The sequence below is a fragment of the Phocoena phocoena genome, chromosome 10, assembly GCF_963924675.1.
Source record: "Phocoena phocoena chromosome 10, mPhoPho1.1, whole genome shotgun sequence".
NCBI lineage: Eukaryota > Metazoa > Chordata > Mammalia > Artiodactyla > Phocoenidae > Phocoena > Phocoena phocoena.
In genome coordinates this window covers 64,853,087-64,875,449 of record NC_089228.1, presented here as the reverse complement: position 1 = coordinate 64,875,449, position 22,363 = coordinate 64,853,087, and the positions used below count along the sequence as shown (strand labels likewise).

Below are 22,363 nucleotides of genomic sequence, written 5' to 3'. Positions count from 1 at the left end.
GATCCACTGTGTGGAAATAGACTGTAACTCTGCGAAACTCTGTAACATTAACTTTGTTTAAGCATCAGTTTCAAGCCCTCTTAGAATACATGGGGCCAGTATTGATGCTGAAAGGCTCATTCTTTATATATTGAACTGCACAGCTGCAAGGAGAAGCACAAATGTTACCAACTCATTTGTCATGCAAACAGTGCTTCAGAAAGAAAGAAAATACTATTATGTGGTATATGTGTTAGGCAATCACTATATCAAATTCATGGTATTCCGTGCAAACACAGGCAGAGGAAAGGAAAACAACACTTGGTGAGAGAAATCGCACCACGTGGGAGCAGCTAAGTCGGGGGAGATGGCGAGGCTAACTCGGAAGCCTGACCAAGCGGAGGTTGTCATTTCCCCCGCAATGTGGCCAGTGATAAATGCTCCGTGATAGAGCAAGTGGCACAAATGCAAACGCCGGCAGAGGTGCCTTGTCCAGGGACCCAGGGTGGGGAGACAAGGTGGGGGTGGGCAACGGGACCATAGGGGAGGAGGCGAGATTGGGGGAAGGCGAGAACCGAATTGGAGGGTTAGAAAGAGAATGGAACTTATGAGACCAGCAGTAAGTGTCTGGGAAAGGCGGTTGATGATCCATGTGGAAGGAATACAAAGAGGGAGTGGGAGGCAGAAGGAAGACCACAGTGTTACTTCCATTTGTCACCACTCCCCATGCTTTCCTTAGGGGTTTCTCTGTCGGGTGGGAGGTTCGACACAGCACTGATGCTGCACACAAATGGGTTAAGTGCAAACACTATGGAGCATGTGTCCTGAGCACCTTATACAAATTACCTCTTCTAATCCTCACAGCAATCCTATGAGGTTTACTGGCCAACAGGCTAGAAATGTTAATTGGATATGATCGCACGTCTAATAGTGGTGGAGTCTGGATTCAAGAACCCCCTACCTAAATCCACAGGTGACACAAGATTACATCTTGGGGTCTTCTCCTACCTATCTCTCCTTATGAAAATCCCACCATCCGGCCACACGGCCTCCCCGCACGGGCTCAAACTGCCCCTAAGAGCCCAAGGGCATTTGCCTCTTCTGCCCCCACGATGGGATGCAGTGTCCTCCTCTGGCGGGAGCTCCTTTCCTGCCAGCACCTGGCCAAGGGCAGGGCCTGCAGCCCCTTGGGGCTCAATGTCAGTGAGTGAACAGCCAGGAAAACACAGAGGCCTGCCGACCATGACCTTAGTTCAGACCAGGTCCCAGAGCATGCCTGGGGTCTACGCCACAACCCAAACAAAGCCCTTCCCTGAACGCATTGGTCCCCAAGTGCAGAGAGAGGCAAAGGATTCCATCTCCCCACTCTCGGCAGTGCTTGTCTTTCACCATTGTCGACTAAATCGCACAACTTAAAAGTTGAGAGTTATGTTTTATTCAGCAGACATTCTTAGGACTTCAAGCCCGGGAGACAGCCTCTCAGATAACACTGAGAAAATGAGAAAACGGTTCCGAAGGGGAAGAGGGGCAGTCGGGATATATAGGAGTTTTTGCAATAACACCAGGTAGTTGGAACAAAAGATAACTGTCAATAAAAGAAAACCAGATAACTCAAGTTAAGGAATTTAGCACTTTTCTATGTATGGGAAGATGCACTTAAGATGTGCACATAAGATGCACTTATGGGAAGAACTCACTTAAACCATTCTTTCACATGCACCTCAGCTATCTGGGGCCAGTATCCTCTGTTTTCTCAACCAGTTTCCTCAAGCTGCACTGTGGGAAGTGGCTGCTAGATGGCGGGCATCCCTTGTTTCCTTCTTGAGTTCCCTCGGGGCTCATCATTGGGGGTGGCTGTAACGTGGTGGCTAGATCCCTAGTTTACTGATATGGCAGGCAATATTTTCTTACCATTAAGTAATTCATCCATTAAATCAACATGACTTTATCGAGTGCCTCCCACGTGCCAGGGACTGTGCAAGGGGAGGAAGATTCAGAGGTAAACACCACTTGCTCTTACAGACGAGAAGGACTGAGCAAGGTGGGAAATAAAAAAGGAAAACAAAAACAAAAAGCCAAAAACCCTCAGACCTCCCCAACATGGCAGGCTTGGAGGCTGATTCTGACCTCCTCATCATGGCCGCCCATACGGCGGTTCAGACCTTCTCAACATGGCGATTAAGAACGACCTTCTCAACATGGCGCGGGCCCCGCCTGCTCCGCCGCGGGCCCCGCCTGCTCCGCCGCGGCTGTCGGCGGGAACAGTTCCGGGTCCGGTGTGCGCCGGGGGCAGGCGGGGGTGGCGTCCTGGCCATGGCCGGCCTCTCGGACCTGGAGCTGCGGCGGGAGCTGCAGGCCCTGGGCTTCCAGCCAGGACCCATCACCGACACCACCCGGAACGTCTACCGCAACAAGCTGCGCCGCCTGCGGGGCGAGGTCCGGCAGCGCGGCGAGGAGCGGCTGCGGGAGGAGGCCCGGGCAAGGGGCGAGGAGCGGCTGCGGGAGGAGGCCCGGGCAAGGGGCGAGGAGCGGCTGCGGGAGGAGGCCCGGGCAAGGGGCGAGGAGCGGCTGCGGGAGGAGGCCCGGGCAAGGGGCGAGGAGCGGCTGCGGGAGGAGGCCCGGCTGCGGGAGGAGGCCCGGCTGCGCGAGGAGGCCCGGCTGCGCGAGGAGGCTCCGCTTCGCCCCCGGCCCGCCGCGTCCTCCCCGCGGTCGGAGCCCTGGCTCTCCCCGCCGGCCTCGGGCCCGGCCTACGCGACCTCTGGGGCCTACGGCGACATCGGGACCTCCGCCGCTTCCTGGTCCAGGGGCCGCGGCCTCGCCTACCCACCCCGCCCCGCGCCGCTCAGACGCCGCGCCTCGGTCCGGGGCAGCTCCGAGGAGGACGAGGACTGCCGGCCACTCGACAGGGCCGCGCCGGGCCCCGGCCACGGAGTCCGTCGGTGGTGGGCCTCGTCCCCGGCCCCGGTGCGGCCGTCCTCCGCCCTCCTCGGTCCCGACCCGCGCCCGGGCCTGCGGGCGACGAGAGCGGGCCAGGCGGGCGCGGCGCGGGCCCGGCCCGAGGTGGGGCGGCGGCTGGAGCGCTACCTCTCCCGGCTCCTGCTCTGGGCCAGCCTGGGGCTGCTGCTCGTCTTCCTGGGCATCCTCTGGGTGAAGATGGGCAAGCCCTCGGCGCCGCAGGAGGCGGAGGACAACAGTACGTCCCGGGCCGGCGCAGGGGAGGGCCTTGAGCGCGCGTGTGTCCACCCGGATAATCCGCCCCCCCACCCCACCCCTCCGCCCCGGTCCTCTCAGCACCAGGCTGAACACTCCCGGGCCTTGTCAGATGTCTCTGGCCGTCTTCTTCCTTCCAGACTTTGACTTTTCTTCCTCCAGTTATGGGAGGAGAGGGCTGGGATTCCTTCACTTTGTCCTATTTTCATTTTCTGCCCTAGCCCTCCCTACTAATCTCCCTTTCAACCACGTGCTGGAAGCAGTCTTTCTGTGGTCACTTTTATTCTCCCTCTCCAAAGAAAGCCCTCTGACACACTCCTCTAAAGTTCCACCCCCATTGCTTTTGAGTTCTTTCTTCCCTTTTGATTTCTTGCTCTTTCACACATTAGTGCCCGTTTGAAGGCATCCCAGGTGTCACGGCTCACAGATAGGCTCTGGTTGGGGTCCCAACTTCGCAGCACCAAAAAGGCCACATACTCCACTTCTTTGGACCACAGGACCCTCATTTGTCAAAGGATTATACTAGCCCTGCCTCTGAGACAGGTGTGGAAGAGCCTTTTAAAGAGTTTAAACTGATGTAAGTGATGGCATTTATCACTGCAGCACCTTCTTGGGGTGTGTTAAAAGAGAGGGTCCCGTGACTCAAGGATGGTCCCAGCCATGCTTCTGTCCGCAGATAGTTCCGTGATAAGACATGCCAACAAGAAGTCTGCAGGATACAGTATGTTAACGAATAGTTAAGGGTTCGTGTTTCCTAAAAGCAAAATTTGCTTCTTCCATAATTCTGGGCTCTAGGCTAATAGGAAACAGCACAAAGACCATTTCTTTATAAATTTAAGTATAAAATGACTCTAGTTCACTGACTTTTAATATTCTTTGCAAAGAATGATTGTGATTAATACTATTCCCAGCCTCTAGCCCAGGCCACATCTTTCCACGCCTAGCAGGAACAGCCAAAATGCAGGGAAAGGCTAAATCATGTCTTAGCTGTTGCAGCGTATGGATATTTGGGTGTATGAACAAGTCTGTGGGCACGAGGATCCCAGGCTCGTGCACACACCCAAATAATTTCTTGACTATGAGAGCAGTTTAACCCACCTGCTAGAGAAATTAAGCAGTCCCGGGAGTGTCATGGTACCGTACTGGTACTAACTATAACTATTTACATTGGTGACATCAAAAAACGGTATACTGTCGTATTCACTGCTGAGATGCTTTAAGACAATAGCTCCTGGATAGATACTGGGATTTACCTGGAATTCCCCTCCCATGATAGTATTAATCCCTGTTTAACATAACGTGTACAATTTATAAAACCATCATATGTGTTGTCTTGTTTGAGACTAAGTCTGAGTTAAGCAAGGAAGGCTTTAGTGACACCATGTTACGATGAAGAAACAGGTTCAGAGTGGTTAAGTGAATAGTTATCTACTATCCGGTGGCTAATCGTTTTCCCCTGGGATTAGAACACAGCTGTACTAGTCCCTAATCCAAGACCGAGAACCCCTGACGTTTTTTACTGTCCGCATTTTTAAAATGCCTCATTTAGATGACATCTTTCTAATCCCCCCCCCTTATGTTGGTAATGTTTTACTTACCCTGAATTTTGAGAGTGATCCCTTTTTGTACCCTTTCCCACAACCCGCACTTTTAATTTCCTCTGTTTCTTTTCTTGGTCTCAGTGAAATTATTGCCAGTGGACTGTGAGACAAAAACAGATGAGGTGAGTTTGAGTTTCTCTAGCTTTTGTTCTTCCTCCCAAGGATGTTGGCCTCTATCAGGAGGTAAACTTGCCCACAAAAAGATCATGATAGGAGCGCTTTCAGGAGTGCTTCCTGTAATGTATCAGAGTCATATAGTGTTCCCTGATGTATGTGTCAGACTCAATTGTGGCAGTGAAGGAGTACTTGAAACAGAATTGACCTTCCAAGATCCAACCCCCGGCTTGTCACGGGAACTCTCCCATCAATCGCAGCATTAAGGACTTTAATCTTCTGCCTAAGTCGATCTGGGGGGATGCAGTAGGTTGTGGTCGAGGGACCTCACAAGCTCCCCTCGCTTCAGGAGGAAGGGCTGGCAGCTTTTTAAGCATCAGGAGGCCAGGTTCTCAGTTCCACATTCTCCAGTTGGACGTCTGTGGCTCTGAAAATGCTGTTCTGATCTGAAACGTCATCAGGGAGTTGTTTTAAACACATCTGAAGTGGAGTTAGCCCTCTTAGTCTATAGATTTGTTTTATGAAGCTTTAATGTTCCCTACAAATAATATTTGGGGAAGGTGAGCAGCCCCATCCATTTACGAGTCATGAAAGCAGCATTACCGAGGAGCTGGGGTGCTCTGGTGCAGGTGGTAGTCTGGGGAAGATACGAGGCAGTACATTTTCAGGTCATAAATCCTGCCAGGAGGGGCCTCGTGCTGCCAGAGGGCATGACTCAGTAGTCTAATTATTAAGTGTGCAACGCCTGGCCTCCCTGAGCCCTGAGTGCACATCTCTGGCAGCCTGCGGGCTGGGAAAGTAACCACCCACGGTCATTTCCAGGCCCCTGCGTTGACTCTCTTACCTGTGTTAACGAAGGGGCATCCTGACGCAGACAACCGGTTTTATTTCCCTTTGGCTTCTGCTGTGTCATATTTGGGGGGTGTTTTTATTACACGTATTTATTGCTTTCATCCACCAGATGTCTTTGCTTCCCTATTGTTTTGTAAAAACAGACTCATAATAATTATAATCTGCCTTCTATCATAAAAACTGCAGTTGATGATTGAAGGAAGTGGCCCAGAAAATGGCCAGAAGGGGAAACTAGAATTTTGAAGGCTGAAAACAAAAACGGGGACCAAAAATACTTTTTCCGTAAGACTTCTCTGGTGATGTTAGTTTCATTTGTCTTTTATTTAGAAACGGGTTCCCTGGTTTCTGTCTCTTGGTCCTTCACACCTCTGAGTGTATCAGGCCCAAGACGGAATGACAGATAAGCTCCGGGGTGCTCCTCTGCGCTGGACGCAGCCGGCCCCACCTGAGTGAGCCAGTCGGGCACCATCCAGGTCCTCGCTAAAGACTTGCTCAGCGAGCACAGACAGGCAGGGCCTGCGCCACGACATCACAGGCTCCCTTCGGTTGCAGTGTTGGGCTCTGTTGAGCTGAGATTTTATGGGGTACCCTTGGCCTTCATGGTGGGTGGACACAGGAACAGGCGGGTTGGGAGGTGCTTCTCAGCTTGGGTGAGTTTCTTGCTGAGTCTCATCCCTTGTGTGGCTCAAGCTCACCCAGAACCCAGAGGGGCATTTGGGTTTCAGATACACGTATTCTTTCCCTTCTCAGCTGACTGTGACTCTGTTTTTCTTTCTGCCTTTGTCCTGCTGAAACCCTGGGGATGGGCTGGGAGTGGGTGTGTTGTCTTAATCAGGCTGTCTCGTTGTCTGGTACCTTCTGTCCTTTAGGTGATATCAGCCCTGCTTTGCCTAAATGTCTGTGAGTTTGGAACAGTATTAATTGCTACTGCTTTTTTTTTTTTTTCCTGGTTGCGACAATAATAGATATTTAGAAAATTTGAAAAATGTGACAAAAATCGCTCGTGATTCTGAGACCTAGAGATAATCACCATTAACGTTTTGGGAGCATTTCCTTCTCACCTTATCTCTCTGTGTATGTGTGTCTGTAGAATTGGGATCTCTGTGTATTTAGTTACATTTGACACTTATTTATCAACTTTTCCCATATTGTTAAATAGCATTTAAAAAGTAGTTGGGGTTTCTAACTCTACTAGGAGGCACGTCAGTTGTTTCTGGACATTTATAGCCATGTGCATAAATCTTGGTCGCATCATTTCATACCTTGTAAAGGCATTTAGGGTCTTTAGGCCATGTGAAGGGACAAACCTTGGCCTCTGAGACTGTTAGAAACCAAATTAGATCAGGGCAACAAATGAGCCCCGAGAAGGAAGACGACCCTGGTTCCTTCTGTAGCTGCAGAGCCAGGTCCAGAACCCAGACCTTCCACTTCCAGTGCAGGCTCTGCCCAGTGACAACCCAGAAGGGGCCTGGAGTTCGAGGGGTGGGGGCTTGGAGTCGACTGGCCACACTCCAAGTGGCTCCACCATCTACTATGAACTGTGGGTTCTTGGTGGCCCACTTAAGGTCTCTAAACCCTGGACCCCTCGCCTGAGAAATTGGGGTACAGTGAGGAGTGCAGCGAGGATGCAGTGCTCCCTCACATATAGACCACTCGGCATGGCACCCGGTCTGTCGTCCACTCTCAAGGAAGAGCGGTCTTTTTTAAATGTTCCACATCCAGTAAGTCTAGCAAAACGGTGTCCCCACTGTTACAGGTGCTGAAGGAGTAAATGTGCAGATATTCTGATTTTCTCAGACAGGTGACATTTATTTTCTCCCTACAGTTGCAAGATTGCTCGAAATTTTCCATTTCCAGGGAAACGCAGTCTAAGATTAAACATTTGCATCAGATAATCCACAAAGTAGACAATGCACAGGCAGATTGTAGACACTTGGCTCTCCAGAAACGGACAGGAATGGCCCACGGGGGAGACCAGACTGCATCATGCAGCGTTGGCTCTTCCCTCTGAGGAGGCTGGGCTCCTGCATTTCCCCACAACCACACCGCCCCTGCTCCACGGCCCCACCAATGGCCTTTATTCCAACAGGGACCACGGGGCAGAGGCCCAGGAGCCTCCAGGATGGTGGGCCCTTAGTTACCGTGTCTGCTGTCCATCTGCCTCTGCTTTTATGGTGTTCTTTTCAGTCAGTTAACCCAGTATTTATCGGCCCTATCCCTGGGCCCACCCCTTTGCAGAATTTGTTGTCATTGTTGTTTTAAAGTATGAGGTGTACCTTGCTGTTGAGTCCTTGACGGTGTAGCTGAACAGGTAAAATCAGACAGACAGGCCCCCCTCCCCCACCCCTCCTTGCTGACTGCTTGTCCCGTGCCCTTCCAGTTCTGTCAGGCCAAGCAGAAGGCGGCCTTGCTGGAGGTGCTGCACGAGCTGTACAACTTCCTGGCCATCCAAGCGGGTGAGTAGGTCTCCCGAGGCCCAAGAGTCCCCAAGAGTGGGTTGTGGGCTGAGATGCCGTGTCATCTCCCAGAAGACACGCTCAGAAGCCCAGTCTCCCCTTCCCCGCCTCCCCACGGACGCATCTTGTTTAAGCCTTGCATCTGGACAAAACGCATAGGTTCCTGAAGGATCCCAGGGGTCCTGGCACGTGCATAGGCCTTTTAGCAGATGTGCCCCCTTCTCTGGGATGGCCCCCACCTAATGTTCTGGGGGTCCGTGTTGCACTGGAAGGGCCCAGGCCTCAGGTATTCTCAGAGTCTGGGTCCCCCAACCTGGAGGGCCTCCCTGTACCAGGTGGTCGGCCCAGCTCGGTGTAGAGGCCTCTGCAGGTGGAGCGGTCTGAGCGGTGGGCCAAGCACCTTCAGGCCCGGCCCGCCCTCCTGGGCCCTGGTGTCCCATGTCCCCATCTGGCTGTGGGACACCGGACAAGTCCCTGACATCTCAGGGCCTCCGTCTCCCCATCTGACTGAATGATCTTGGGTCTGTCTTTTCTTAACCAAATGAAAGCCAAGTGCTGTTCTCTAGATGCCCCCCCTGAAATCTCCTCCATCCAGAAGGCTCCCCCACTGTTTTCTTTGGTAAACATGTTCCTTGAGGCCAGAGATGGCACCTGCATTATGCTGTGTCCTGCCTGACACCTGGCATCCAGGAGGCTCTCCACATCACTGATGACGTGGGTGACGGCTCAGGGCTTGTGCCTGTGTTAAGTGTACTCGACTCGAGAACCAGACGTCAGTCTGTGGGAGGTTCAGGGGGCGCCTCTCACCTGTAGGGCCAACCCTTGTCTAAGGCTGTCGCCGGGAAGTCAAGGTTGGGTGGACTTGTACTGGGCCCTCAGTCCTCAGGGCCAGTCTTGTGGGCCTCAGCTCTGCCACCTCCTCCCTCCTGACTGCTGGGAGACTGGGGTGGTCAGGGAGGCTTCTGAGAGCTCCTCGGAGTTGGGGCTCAGAGCATCACCGTCATCTGTGGCCCAGGTGCTTGGCATATAAATTCTGGCCTGAGGGGGTGTTTGAAACCTTTGTGACTCAATTGTGGTCCGAGGTCCAGCAACATCAGTGTCACCTGAGAGCTTACTGGAAATGCAGAATCTTAGTCCCATCTCAAACCTATTGAATCAAAGTCTGAATTTTACTAAGTCCCCCAGGATATAAAGTCGAGAAGCTCTGCTCTTAAACCGTGGATCCTAGTAGACAGTTCTCCTCCATCCCACCCTCCTTGTGTGGTCCTGGCTCATGCCATCAAGGGGCCTAGTACCCACTGTCTTCCCACAAGCCAGGCAGGGGCAGCCCTGAGGGTATGTGTCTCAGTGAGACAGGCCGCAGGGCCGTGCAGGCTCTGTACTCAGCCATACTCCCTCCCCCCACCTCCTGCTGGAGGTCAGCTATGGACAGGGCACTGGCTGGCCTTTGCAGGACACAAGGCGATTCAGCCCAGAATCCTGCCCACAGGCTGCCTGTGGTCTAGTAGAAGAGATAGGCTACCTACCCCCCTGACCACTGAGTGGTATAAAACACCATTGGATGAGAACCAAGAGGCCAGAACTTCTGGGAGGCACAATGCCTTTTAGCTAGAGTAGTCAGGAAAGCGTCACAGGGGAGGTGGCATCTGTGCCAGGCCTTGAAGCCCGGGTGGAATTAGTTACGTATTTGTGGGGGAAAGGTGGGGCCAGAGAGGCAGGAAATTATAGGGTCAGAGATGGAAGCCGCTTCATGAGGAAGGAGAAACAGAGGGAATGGAGTTTGGAAAGGCCAGTTGAGTCCCACCCTGGCTGGCCATGGTTGCCAGGCCACTGGGAGTCTCTTCTGAAGGCAGTGAGGGCCGGGAAGGCTTCTGAGCAGGGGGTGATGGACGGAGAGCCAGGTGCCAGGGAGGCAGCTGTGCCAGCAGTCTGAGTGGAGCAGTGGCAATTCAAGCAGAATCATTTTAAAGCTTTGTTGACCAAACATGGATGAGAAAGGGGAGAGGAGGAAACCAGGAGACCTTGGCAGTGGTCCTGGAAGGCCTAAGCAGGGCAGGGTGATCTGGGTGGGGCAGGAGCACGGGAGAAGCCAGCTGATTCTCAGGGGACCCAGAAGGACGAGATCAACTTTGAAATAGGAGGATTTGGCTGTGTTAGGGGGTGAGGGGCAGGCTTCAGTTCATTTCAAGATTTTTTAAATATTACCTTCAGCCACTCCCTCCCCAGCACACACACAGACTGGCCATCGCAGCCCCCAGGCTGTGCCAGGTCAAGGGCAGTCAGGCCGTGTATGGGGGTGAAGGATCTTGTACGGCCCCAGCCCTGCACTGTCCCTGCTTCCAAGGGGTCTAGTGGTGAAGCAGCACCTGGTGGGTGAGCCACCGTGGGTAACCAAGAGCCGAGGGCTGTGGCAGGGCCCCAAGTCCAGCCGATTTGGCTAAACAAGAGGCCCCTAGGGCTGGGGGCTTTTCAGAGGGGCTGGGCCTTGGGCCAGGCCTGGGAGCCTGGGCAGGACTAAGGGGGAGGCTCCCAGCTCCATCCTAGGTGGGAGCCAGCCACCCAGGGTGCTCAGAAGAGAGCTTTGGAGCACCATATCGGGGCCCCAGCACATAGACACCCCTTCTTCCATGGAGCATTTTGGACATCCCTCCCTAGGGCCCCTCAAAACCTGGCATTCTAGGTCACCTGCCTGTGTCATGGGTCAAAATCCTTGCAATGCAACAGCCTCCCTGCCTTGCTTTTTTCCTAGGCTGCGTTTATTTATAGTGCCATCCCAGTGCCTTCCGAAGCTGCCTGTCTGATCCTTTTAGGGATCAGTTGCAAACAGACCTTGTTATTGGGCAGCTTTTTAGTCATTTAATGCAAATCACTGCACTGCTTTGCAGGTCAGGCTTTAATGATCTGGAATCGATCCAAGCTAAGTGGCTTTTGATCTTGCTGCAGACTGAAGATGCCCCACAGAAGCTGGAGCCGCCGGGCCACATGTTCCACATCAGAGCTGATGGCTTGATTTTTTTGCTGCAGTTTTTAGTTGGTTTCAGGGTAAATCTTCTTCACCTCTTCTTTGTATTTGAATGTGTGTTTTTTCCCTCCTAGGTAATTTTGAATGTGGAAATCCAGAGAAGCTAAAAAGCAAATGCATTCCTGTAATGGAAGCCCAGGAATATATAGCAGTAAGTAGGCTGCAGTGCGCTCCGTTCCCGGGAGGTACTGGTGCTTTTGTATTGATCCCTCAAGACCTGCGTTTTTTTTTTTCCCGTTTTGTTTTGTGTTTGCTTTCTCTTTTTTTAAAAAAAAATTGTTTTAACTCAGTTGAGTGTTAGGCTACCTTAAGTTAAGGCAATGATGGGGTGCCTGGGCCCAAGGTGAGCGGTGAACCAGAGCCAGGCCTGCCGCAGCTCGTTCCTGACCTGCTGCTCCCTGACCAGCGGTGTGGGCTGCTGCCGCTGCCCCTTCTTTAAGTGGCCCTGTGACTTGCCCTTCTTTTGCCTCATTTTTCCCCCCTTCTCAGCAGCCTTAAGACATTTAACCTGTCGTTCTCTCCCCTCAGGATTACCGTCTGGGTTGCTCTGAGTCCATTTGATTTTCGGTGTGGCCTCAGGATGACAGAATTACAGATTTTTGGAACTGGCAGAAACCTAAGGGGTCACCTCGTCCAATTTTCATTTCACAGATGAGGAACCTGGGGCCTAGAGAGGGGAGGGACTTGCCGAAGGCCACACAGCCGGGACTGGCTGCAGGGCCCCCACCCCGACACTCTTTCATCTCACTGCAGATGAGCTGCCAGCTCTCTGGCCTGGTGCTTCAGTCCTTGAGAAAATTACGTGCTTCTGCTGTCTCAGACCTGCATTGTTTTCCTGTGTGTGCTTCCACATCACCTGCTCTGGTTATAGCCTCTTCCCTGGTATCGTCAGCTACAGACTTCCTTCCTGCCAGCTTGCTGGGCATTTAGCAGAACAGGGCTTTGGGGCAGGCGGAGGACATGGAGAGGGCTTCCTTAATCTAGCAGCAGAATAATATCGCTCCAACTGCTCCGCGCAGATGGAGGACTAATCTCCCGCCCCCTCCCACAGAATGTGACCGGCAGCTCCTCCGCCAAGTTTGAAGCCGCACTGACCTGGATACTGAACAGTAACAAGGACGTGGGCATCTGGTGAGTGTGGGCGGGGCGTCCGGAAGCACCTGAGGACCTGTCATCGCCCATCAAGGTGTCTCAGGCCGGGAGGTAGAGGGCAGGTCTCCCAGCCAAGTCATCTTGGGCCAGGCCTGAAGCTGGGCAGCGGAAGGAGAGGCATTAGGAATGCAGTGTAAGGAGCAGTTTCAAAATGAGACACAAAAATCCAGGTGTCAGGGTGATCGCCTGGCAGTCCAGCTAAACCTGTTTCAGGTAACTCAGTCTGTGCCCCTTTCCTTCACGGGCCCCGCACGGTTTGCTGGAGATGGCATTTTTTTGCACTTCCTTTCCTTGGTGCTAGTTTTCATTTGTAGATGAAATGATTCTGAATGTTGGTTTCACTCAGTATGGAAATTGCAAAAGGAAAGACTGGGTCTTATTCCAGCTGGGCAGTTCCACCTGTTTCTGTCTTTGGTGAGCACGGTTAGCAGAGACAGCGTGCCCTTCACCCTCCTGAAAGGCCCTGTCTGGCTGCTCGGCCCAGGGGTGGGTGGGTACCAGCCACTGCCTGATACGGGAGTCCCCTGCTGGAGAGACACTGGCTTCATCGCCCCCTCCCACCCTTCAGGGTTTGTCGGGGTCTCTGTTCAGGTTACAGCTGCTGATGTTAAAGCACACTCTAGGGTTTTGTTCTCTTCCTCTCTAATCTACGCAAATTACTGATTCCATCAGCAGTGCATCCAGCAGAAGCCCCTCGGGCAGCTCAGCCTAAAACTTGATAACTGGATGCATGGCACGATTAAAATTCTTTGGCTTAAAAAAAAAAAATGAAGCTTCCCTGAGTGGCTGAGCGATTTTCCTGTGTGTTGGAAAGGCAGAAAACACGGATTTTATCCTTCGCAGCGTGCACTGAAGCTGCTAACGCAGAGGAATGATGACACTGCCTTTTCACATTGAGGAGGGTGGCCTGTGGGGAGCTGAGCCTGGCTCAGCCCACGACCAGTGTTAGAAGTGGGTCGTGAGACTTTGCTGTACAGCAGAAATTAACACAACGTTGTAAATCAACTATACTTAAATTTAAAAAAAAAAAAAAAGTGGGTCATGAGAAATCCGGACAGTTTGGGCACCAGCCATTCAGCTGTGCAATCCAGGCCGGGAGCTTGTTGCCTCGCCGGCAGGAGGCGGAGTGTCGGCAGCGTCCCCGCGCCTCCTGACGCCTCCTCTCTGGGGCTGGGGTCTGGCCTCCAGGAGCCTGGCGGTGTTCATGCTCCTGAGTCTCGCGGCACCCCATGGTCTCTGCACGTAAACAGCTTATGTGCCTCCTCATCACCGAGGAAAGGCACCCCCTCCCAGACTCTGTTTCCATTCTTGCCGTGCTGCACGAAGCCGGCGATTCCGTAAACATTTCCATTTCTCTGTGCTGGGAGGGGGGCATCCAGTTTACACTTTAATCTTCTGCCGAACAGAGGGAGGTGTCACTTCAGCGGCAGGGGTTCAAGCCTGCTGCCGTCTTTAAAGTTTTATTCTTTCTAAGTAGCTAACGTGGGAAATTTCTGGAAAGAGTGCATCCAGGATAGCGAGTCCTTTTTATAAGCAAGCGGAGACCTCAAAGCCCCGCCTTCCTCCTCCTGCTGCTGATGGTGAGGCTTATACAGCGGCTCCTCAGAGCTGTTGAACGTGTCTACAGCCCTGTGCCCTGTTTCAGGTTGAAAGGGGAAGACCCGTCCGAGCTGGTGACCACGGTGGACAAGGTGGTCTGCCTGGAGTCCGCCCGCCCCCGCATGGGTGTCGGCTGCCGCCTGAGCCGCGCCCTGCTCACGGCCGTCACCAATGTGCTCATTTTCTTCTGGTGTAAGTCCCATCACTGTGTCACCCTGCCCCTCCCACTGCGCCTCCCGGGAGCCCAGCTCAGCCACACTCTGGGCATGGGTGATGCGGTCTCTCGGAGTTCGTTTCTGTCTAGTGAACCTGAGGTCTGTCTAACGAAACTGAGGAGGTGAACCAGTCAGCCTCTGCCCCGGGTCGTCTTTCCCTTTGGAGACTGGGTGGCTGGAGCAGGAAGATAACTAGAAGACATCCTGGATTTGGGGCCGGGAGCCATCAGCATCCCCGAGAGGGTGCTGGCTTGGGCTGGAGGTGGGCATTGTCCTTTCTGGCACCCCAGACCGCAGGCCGCTCCGAGGGGGAGACCCAGCAAGAGCTTGGCCTAATTTTACTCCCTGAACAATGTAAGCACCTCCTCAGGAGCTACAGACGCCCAGTGAAAGCAGGCAGGCCCAGGGTGCTGAGCGGCAAAGCAGAGTCTCCCGACACTAGGGGCTGCCTTTGAGCAGAGGCCTCGGGGTGTCTCTGAAGGCCAAAGGCCGTGACACAGAAACCACCAGCTCTGCAGAGAGAGCTGGGTTACAAATCACAGGCCGTCTGGGTGTGCACGCGGCTCCCTCCGCCACGCCGGCAGGCACAGACGTCATTATCGGCAGCAGCGTCTGGAATACAAAGGGCCCGGCATGTATATATGTATGAAACGCCGTGTTCTGGTTCACAAGGGAGGAGATGAAAGCCCAGAATGAGGTTGGGAGGAGCCGAGATCCAGACGGCTCGGGAGGCCTCTGTGGAGACAGCTGGCAGGAGGAAGATGATCACTTAATAGCCTGTCCTCCCTCTGCTTTTCCCAGTCCTTCGTTTCCTGCTTGCTAGCCCTGGGTCTGACACACAGTAGGTACTCAAACCCCCTCAGCCCCCAGCGCAGTGACCTGCCCTAGTGAGACAGCCAGTGGGCGCCTGGCCGGAGAAGGTGGTGTGCACGATTAACAGTGCTGTGTTCCCTCCCAGGCTTGGCCTTTCTGTGGGGGCTCCTGATCCTCCTGAAATACCGGTGGCGGAAGTTGGAAGAGGAAGAGCAGGCCATGTATGAGATGGTGAAGAAGATTATAGGTGCGTGGCCCCCAGTGAAAGGGCTGCTGGCTCCTGCTAGAGGGTCCTCACCCTAAATAGTGCCCTCTGTCCTGCAGATGTGGTCCAGGACCACTACGTGGATTGGGAGCAGGACATGGAGCGCTACCCATACGTGGGCATCCTACACGTGCGTGACACCCTGATCCCGCCACAGAGCCGGTGAGACCCGGGTCGGACCCCACTGAGTGCCGCGGAAGGAGGCCCAGAGCCTCGAGTCAGTCATGTGGGGAGGGGGGCAGTTCAGCCCCAGGATCGCGAGAGGTGGGGCGCCATCCACACCTCTTGCCATCAGCTTATTAAGGCAGAGTGCAGACAAGAGGTACAGAAGCACGGTCCCGCTCCTCTGTAGAGATGGCGCTTTGGGGTGCTTTGGGGAGCAACCCTAGGACCCGACCCCTCCCCTCCCCACGGGGCTTTGCAGGGAAGGACCTGATGGGTTTCCATGAATGGAAGTCCAGGCACAGAACATTAAGGGCTCTGATTCCATTGCTCTGTGATTCTCATGGTCCTGCTCTCTGGATGTTGTTGGCTGGCTGGAGTTCCTGGTGGTCACAGGATGGTGGCCAGCAGCTAGCCGGAGCAACACCTGCCTTGCAACAACCACCAGGGGAGAGATGGGCTACCTGTTGCTCTCATGAGCAAGGGAAAACATTCCCAGAAGCCACCGGGGACACACCTCTTTGAGGCTCCGCTGGCCAGAATTGGTTACTTGTCTATTCTTGAATCAGTCACTGGCAAGGGGGAAGAGATTGTTTTTCAAACATTTTTAACCATGGTGTACAGTCAGAAACACATCTTATCTAAGGTATCATGGTCTGGTTCCCATGCACAGAGGTACACTCACATAGTTGGAAACATGGTTTCACAGCAGTGAATGGGGTCAGCTTCCAGGGTGCACGGCTCATGGGAGGGGGTGGCAGGCCGTTGTCATGCACAACTCCAGGACCACCTTCCAAATGGGCTGCGGTTGCTGGGTAGATCCCTGACAAAACCAGGAGTAGGGTAGAGTTGGGGGACAGAGTCCCAGGAGGCAGCCAGTAGGGCCCACTGCGGGGTCACCTCAGACTTTGCCACAGTCTCTGCCAGATGCCATCCTCTCCGGATGGTGCTAAGCACTCACCCTTGCTGGGTGCTCGCTGTGAGCTGGGCACTGCTCTGAGCCCTGCGCAGGTGCAGCTCACTCGCTCCACCCTCAGCATGGCCCTTGGAGGGAGTACACTGAGGACACCACTTTACAGATGAGGACACTGAGGCACCGGGAGGTTAAGAACCTGCTCAGAGACCCAGGGCTGGTGCCACTTCTGTGTTCCCAGTGCCAGGCTCTGTGGTCGAGGTCACCCCGTTCTCAACCCGAGAGGAGCTGGAAGAGTAGAGCATTTAAGGGCCCCTTTTAAACGTGAAAATGCTTAATAACTCTCATGCCCACCCCACCCCCGGGACAGTGGCAGGCAGGAAGCGTAGAGCAGACCAACCATGGTGTGGGGCTTGTGCTAACTGTTGGTCCCCAGCATGAGTCTGCCACACAGCCCTCCAGCTCTCAGGGGAGGCCACTGGTAGATCCAGACTCCCCCCTGATTCCTGGACCCATCAGAGTTCATCATCATGTGACCATGGGCAATGCCCTGTTTGAGCTGTAACACAGATAATCCCACTGCCCTGCAGAGGGGCTGTGTTCAAGAGAGGCCATCATTCATTCATTTTCTCAACAAATGTTTATTGAGCACCTACTGCATGCCACACTCTACTGGGTCATGCGGAGACAGGGAGAGGAAGAAGCAAAAATCCCTGCCCTGCTGGAGCATTGGTTCTGGGGAGAAAGAAGACAAGATGCATAAGGAAGATGTGTTGCCACTAGGTAGTGGCAGGTCTTAAGGAAAGGGGAGCAGGGTGTCAGAGAGGTGGCCTCCCACCTCACCGAGGCAGCACGGAGCACTTGAGCCCTCATCAAAGGGCAGCACGCACGGTCATTTTAATAAGAGCAGGAAGTGGCACTGCAGCTTATCGGGGGCTTGAGCCACCACACCTCGGCTCCTGTGCATCAGCAGGGACTGCAGGCGGGCAGCTGCCCGCAGGGTCTGGACCCCTGTGCGTGAAGCCAGGAGGCTCAGCCTCCCGGTCAGTGTAGCCAAGCTCTTGACTCGTAAGGACCCATCAGCTCCTGTGGGCCCTGCGTGGGCATACTGCCCTGTGGATGAGGGCCCGCTTGTGGGAGGTTGGGGGAGATGGGAAGAGCTTGTCCAGGGAGGCACACGGGGGCGGCTTGTAATCACCTGGTAACGGGCAGCCTGGGAAGGGGGCTGGGGATGAGGCCGCGGCCCCCACACGGTGCCAGTGCCCCCCACCTCAGGGACCCGGTGTGAGGGGCTCAGCCCCCAGGACCTGGGTGGCCAGGGCCAGACCAGCCAGGTGGGGGCTGCTGAACAGCCGTGGGGTTTGGTTGGCAGCAGGACCTCACCCCCCGGGAAGAAAGCCCCACCGCCCCACTCTGCCTCCTGACACATGAGCCACCCTGGGAGATTCCCTCCATTTGCGCACTGCCAGCTGAACCCCCTGCTACCACACGTACCCATATTCGCTCTGCACGTGTGGGGCGCTGGGGAGTGGTCTGCAGTCAGACAGGAAGCCGGGGCTCATCGAAGTGTAGGTGTCAAAGCAGCCCTCCCCCACTGCCCTGGAATCTTGCTGTCTAGTTTGGAGGGGGAATGAGGAAATAGGGGGCTGTCCGAGGGGGAGCAAGGCCCCAGGGATCTGGCAGAGCAGGAACTCTGGTGTCTGTGAAGGGGCCCTACCTGGTGGCTCAGGTTCCAAAAGCAGCTCCAGCGTCTTGGCCTCCCCGGTTGGATGCCTAGTTCATCCCCATCCCCTGAAGTGCTGTGGAGTCTGGACTCCACAGCCCAGTGGCCACTCTTTAATTAGCCCACATGAGGCATTAAAATGCAGCCTGCACTGGAGGGGGGTGCCGCCCGGCTGGGCTGTAGCAGTAATGGGTCCCAGCAAGAGTCTTCGCACTTGGACACCTGGGGGGGGGGGGGGTGCTCCAGCCCCTTTCAGCTCACTTTAATTGAACGCTTTTGGAGCAGAGAATGTTGAGGAATCATTTCTCGGGGACCCAAGAAATTTCTCTCCTCTGCAGGAGTCCAGTTAGTACCTGACCGCTCTTCTTCCCGCAGATAAATTCTGTGTGGGATCTTGGAGCTTTGTGCCCTCTTTTGTACAGAGGGCATCCAGAGACCAGCCTGCCTCTCTCGGCAGCGCTGGGCACAGCGGCCAAGGGCGCCGCCTGCCTGCTGAGCCTGCACCCCCATCCCTCGTTGCAGGAGACGCATGAAGCGGGTCTGGGACCGGGCAGTGGAGTTCCTGGCCTCCAACGAATCCCGGATCCAGACAGAGTCCCACCGCGTGGCCGGAGAAGACATGCTGGTGTGGAGATGGACTAAGCCCTCTTCCTTCTCTGACTCAGAGCGATAAACCCTGGGCGGGGCCTGTTCCCAATCAGCCTGTCCCCGGCCAGTCCCCTCCAGGGGCGTGAGAGGGCCACCATCCTGCTGGTGCTGAGTTCACACTTGCCTTGACTATCACCCTCCTCCTGACCCTGGTTCCAAAGGTGTCTCTGTGAGACTCTTCAGAGACGAGCTTTCAGAAGGAAAGCGTGGGCTTCCTCGAAAGGCCAGGTGGGCAGCTGCCCTCTGCGTTGGTCCGATCCTCTCTGCCCCATTTTGCTGGCAGAAAGGGGAGAAGGGTTTTTCATGGAAAGATAAAAGCTCAGCAGCCATGAGCCCCTGCAGAGCAAGTGTGCAGCTGGGTGTGTGGAGCACGCGGCAGGGAGGTGGGCCCTGCGCCCGTGGGAGGTGGGTCGGGGTGGTGGCTGGGACGGCAGGGGTTGGGGAGCAGCTTGGTCATGTGCCTTCGGGGGGTGTTACGTGGAGCTCAAGGGTGAGGGGAGAAAGCCTGTCCTCTAGCTGGATTGGGCCTCTTATCCCGGAGGGGTAAGGTGCTAGAAATTAGAACAAGTATTGTAGGAGAACTGTCTAGACACGCGGCCCCGGGCACACGGGGCCTCAGGTCGGGAGGAATGAGCAGCTAGGGTTGCCCCAGGAGGAGCCTGGAGTCGGCGACAATGCGCCCCCCAGAGCGGAGAGGAGGGTCGAGCCGCCGCCAGCCCCCATCTGGGCAGCCCCACCGGAGGCGGCCTCCCCAGTCCAGGCCTGCAGCCGCGGCGCATCACTGGATCGCGCTCCAGGACCTGGGGATCCTCGCACTTCCTATGGGCGAAGATTGCCTCGTTTACGGCGACCACGCCTCCCCACCCCGCGCACTTTGGCGGGAACTTCAGCCAGTGGTTTCAGTATGCTTGGTGCGGCCGCATCTCCTCCCTCTGTTGGCCACCGGGAGCGACCCCGCTGCGCGGACCTTCGCCCGCCCGCCAGAGCCTCCCCAACAGGCGGAGCGACCTCCGGAAACCTCCGCGGGGACCTTATTAGTTAAGGGCCGGGAGCTTCTCCATCAGAGCAGCATCTTCACAAGTTCTCGTCCGCGACCGGCGGGAGAGGGGGTGAGCCGAGGAGACGGAACAGCTGCCTCCAAAAGGCATTAAGCACCTCTCTCTGGTCTTATTGGTATTTTTTGTTTCCTTAATAAAGCGCCAGTCTCTCTCATTTGAGCAATATTCTCTCTCATTTCCACTGATGTCTGGGTGATCGGCGGGGCCGGAGTCCGAGCGCCGGCTCCGTGGCAACGCAAGAGTCTCATAATCAGGCTCCAACCAGAAGAAGAGACTGCGACAGGCTTCACTGTCAGGGCTGAAACTGTTAGATAAATAAACTATTTATTAAAAATGGATGTGTTTCTCGTCCGTGGTTCTCTTCCTCTCCCCTCAAAGCAATGTGTGAGGAGAGGCAACGTCCTGAGTCATTAAGCGCTGGCCCGGGAGAGGTCAGCTGGAAGAGAAGGTGGGAGCAGCCTCTCTGTGACGGGTTCTCGGGCAAACCACATACCTCGGAGCCTTGGTTTCCACGTTTATAACACGGTGTGACGACCTACCCTGCAGGGTGAACTCGCAAGATGCATGCCTGGTTCCTGTGGGTGGCAAGGAGTGGGGGCTAATAGAGCCTCTTTCCTCCTGCCCCATTTCTGCCTTCCTCGAGACCCCAGAGGCTTCTGGAGGTGCTCAGCACCAGCCCTGGGAGGGGGGAGGAAGGAAGAGGCGGGTGAGGTTGGACGAGGCCTCTTGGCAGCTGATGGTGTCTCCTGGGAGGCAGGAGGTTGACATAGATGGCAGACTTGTCTCCTCTGGGCCGGTCACTGGGGAGAACAGCACAGTCCGGGGGACACGTGGGGGTCCCCCACCTGCAGTGGAGGCAGGGGTTTGCTGGGAGTGCTTTGGGGGTCCTGCCGCTCTCCACCAGCACTGCCTCTACCCTGGCTGCACAGCGGGTGAGCTGCTGGCATTGGGGGTCCGCACCCCTTGTGGTGGGGCCTTCGTTTTCTCAGCCTGGGAGGAAGGCTGCTCCACCACCCTGCCGGCCCGTCCACACAGGTCCTACTGGTACGTGAGCGCCATCCTGCTATCCTCCCATTAGCTGGAAACTCGGTGGGTAAATTGATAGTCAAGGACCCAGAAACACAACTCAGAAAAAAATGAGCCCATCTTTCCTTTTTCTGGTTTTCAGTACAAGATTTTCGCGCTGCCGTGTTTCATTTTAAGCTGAGAAGGAAGTTAACGCAAGGCTCTATTTCTGTGATGCTGTTTGGACAGCAGGAGGGAGATCAAAATAAAGAAATAACAAAAGGCCCCCAATGTCCAGCCTCTTCCTTTATGGTAGAGAGCGCCTGGCACAAAAGCCCCGAGCGAGGCGTCTCGGCTCAACTCTGCACCCTTTCTCAGCTTTGAAGGGCCAAGCCCCCTTTTCAGCGACTCTGATTTCAGAAGGAACAGCGTGGGGTGGCGGAATTTGCCCGAGGAAGGGGTCTGAGGGCATCACTGGGTGGGGGCCATTGTTGAGAAGTTTCTGCTGCTCCGCGCAGTCCCTTCCAAGGCTCTGCAAGCTGCAGCCCTGTCTTCCTCGGTGACAAACGGCCCTCTCAGACTCGGGGGGCACCAATAAAGAAGCTTGAGGGCTGAGGGAGGGAGAGGTATACCCCACAAATCTCGCCCGTGGACGTCCACCCAGGAGCTCCAGGCCACCTTCCGGAGACTCTGCTTGGGAAAAAGGTAAACACGGCCATTTGTCACTGACTTATCATAAGAACTGCTGTAGCAGCTGTTCCCCCTTAATTAATACACCGTTGACTTTGAGCCTCAAAAAAAAAAAAAAAACCTTTCGGTGAGGCAGGTGTGTGGACTCAAATCCATTATCCTATCAGCCGCCCCCAAAAGGAGGGATCAGGGGAGCAGTTATGCAGGAAGTCGACCCAACTGCTCCAAAACAGCCCTCCTTGGGCAGCCAGGCGAGCTTCTGCACCCCCATCCCCAGAGAAAGCTCAAGAGAGAAGAAGAGAATCTGGACAGCGGGTCCCATGATGCGCCCAGGAAAAGAGAGGCAAAGGGGTGAGAGGGGGGCACGATGCTGCCTGGTGCTGCCGTGTTTCCAGGGGAGTGGGGGTGGGGACACGGCATTCTCAGGACCAACTCTGCCCTTTATTGGCAGGGACCTCGGGCCAGTCAACTTATCCCTGTAGCAGGGGAAGTTACTAAGAAGGGCATGATAGGGACTTCCCTGGCGGTCCAATGGTTGGAACTCTGCGCTTCCAATGCAGGGAGCGCAGGTTCGATCCCTGGTCAGGGAATTAGGATTTCACGTGCTGCGTGGCACAACCAAAAAATTTAAAAGAAAAAAAATTTTTTAAAAGACATGATAAAATTATTCAACACAGGATAGCATTATAGCGTGCTCACCGTAGCACACTGAAGCCTCAGGATGGCCCCATGCCGCAGGTGCTGTTGTTACCCTCCCTGGTTGTGGGGGCGGGGGGGGGGGGAAACTGAGGGCGTGGCGAGGTCAGGAAGGTAATGGAGCCGGGGTTTGAACCCAGACAGCCCAGGTCTCTTCCCTTCTCCAAAGAAAGGAAGAGGAAGCCGCTCT

General features: G+C 54.9%; 1 protein-coding gene across 4 annotated transcripts; it reads left to right on the top strand.

The window, feature by feature from the left end:
- Positions 1–2,292: 2,292 nt before the first annotated feature.
- LEMD2 (LEM domain nuclear envelope protein 2) lies at positions 2,293–18,749 on the top strand. Of its 4 annotated transcripts, none has more exons than XM_065886087.1 (10): positions 2,293–2,464; positions 2,624–3,172; positions 4,872–4,912; positions 8,137–8,212; positions 11,309–11,385; positions 12,286–12,365; positions 14,032–14,177; positions 15,159–15,260; positions 15,338–15,440; positions 18,599–18,749. In XM_065886087.1, exons 1-10 carry the CDS (start codon positions 2,293–2,295, stop codon positions 18,747–18,749), a joined length of 1,497 nt encoding a protein of 498 aa, XP_065742159.1. The 4 variants fall into 4 exon arrangements, with proteins under 4 accessions (XP_065742159.1, XP_065742161.1, XP_065742160.1 ...); XM_065886089.1 differs by lacking the exon at positions 4,872–4,912 and adding an exon at position 3,821 and having other exon boundaries at positions 2,293–2,487; positions 2,632–2,777; XM_065886088.1 differs by having other exon boundaries at positions 2,293–2,487; positions 2,632–2,785.
- Positions 18,750–22,363: the final 3,614 nt, after the last annotated feature.

Bases quoted from the DNA above. Each gene is read 5' to 3' on its own strand.
- LEMD2 (XM_065886086.1), top strand. From the start codon at position 2,293: ATGGCCGGCCTCTCGGACCTGGAGCTGCGGCGGGAGCTGCAGGCCCTG. The intron at 3,173-4,871 runs GTACGTCCCGGG...TCTTGGTCTCAG, and splicing joins GCAGGAGGCGGAGGACAACA to TGAAATTATTGCCAGTGGAC. The intron at 15,441-18,598 runs GTGAGACCCGGG...CCCTCGTTGCAG, and splicing joins CTGATCCCGCCACAGAGCCG to GAGACGCATGAAGCGGGTCT.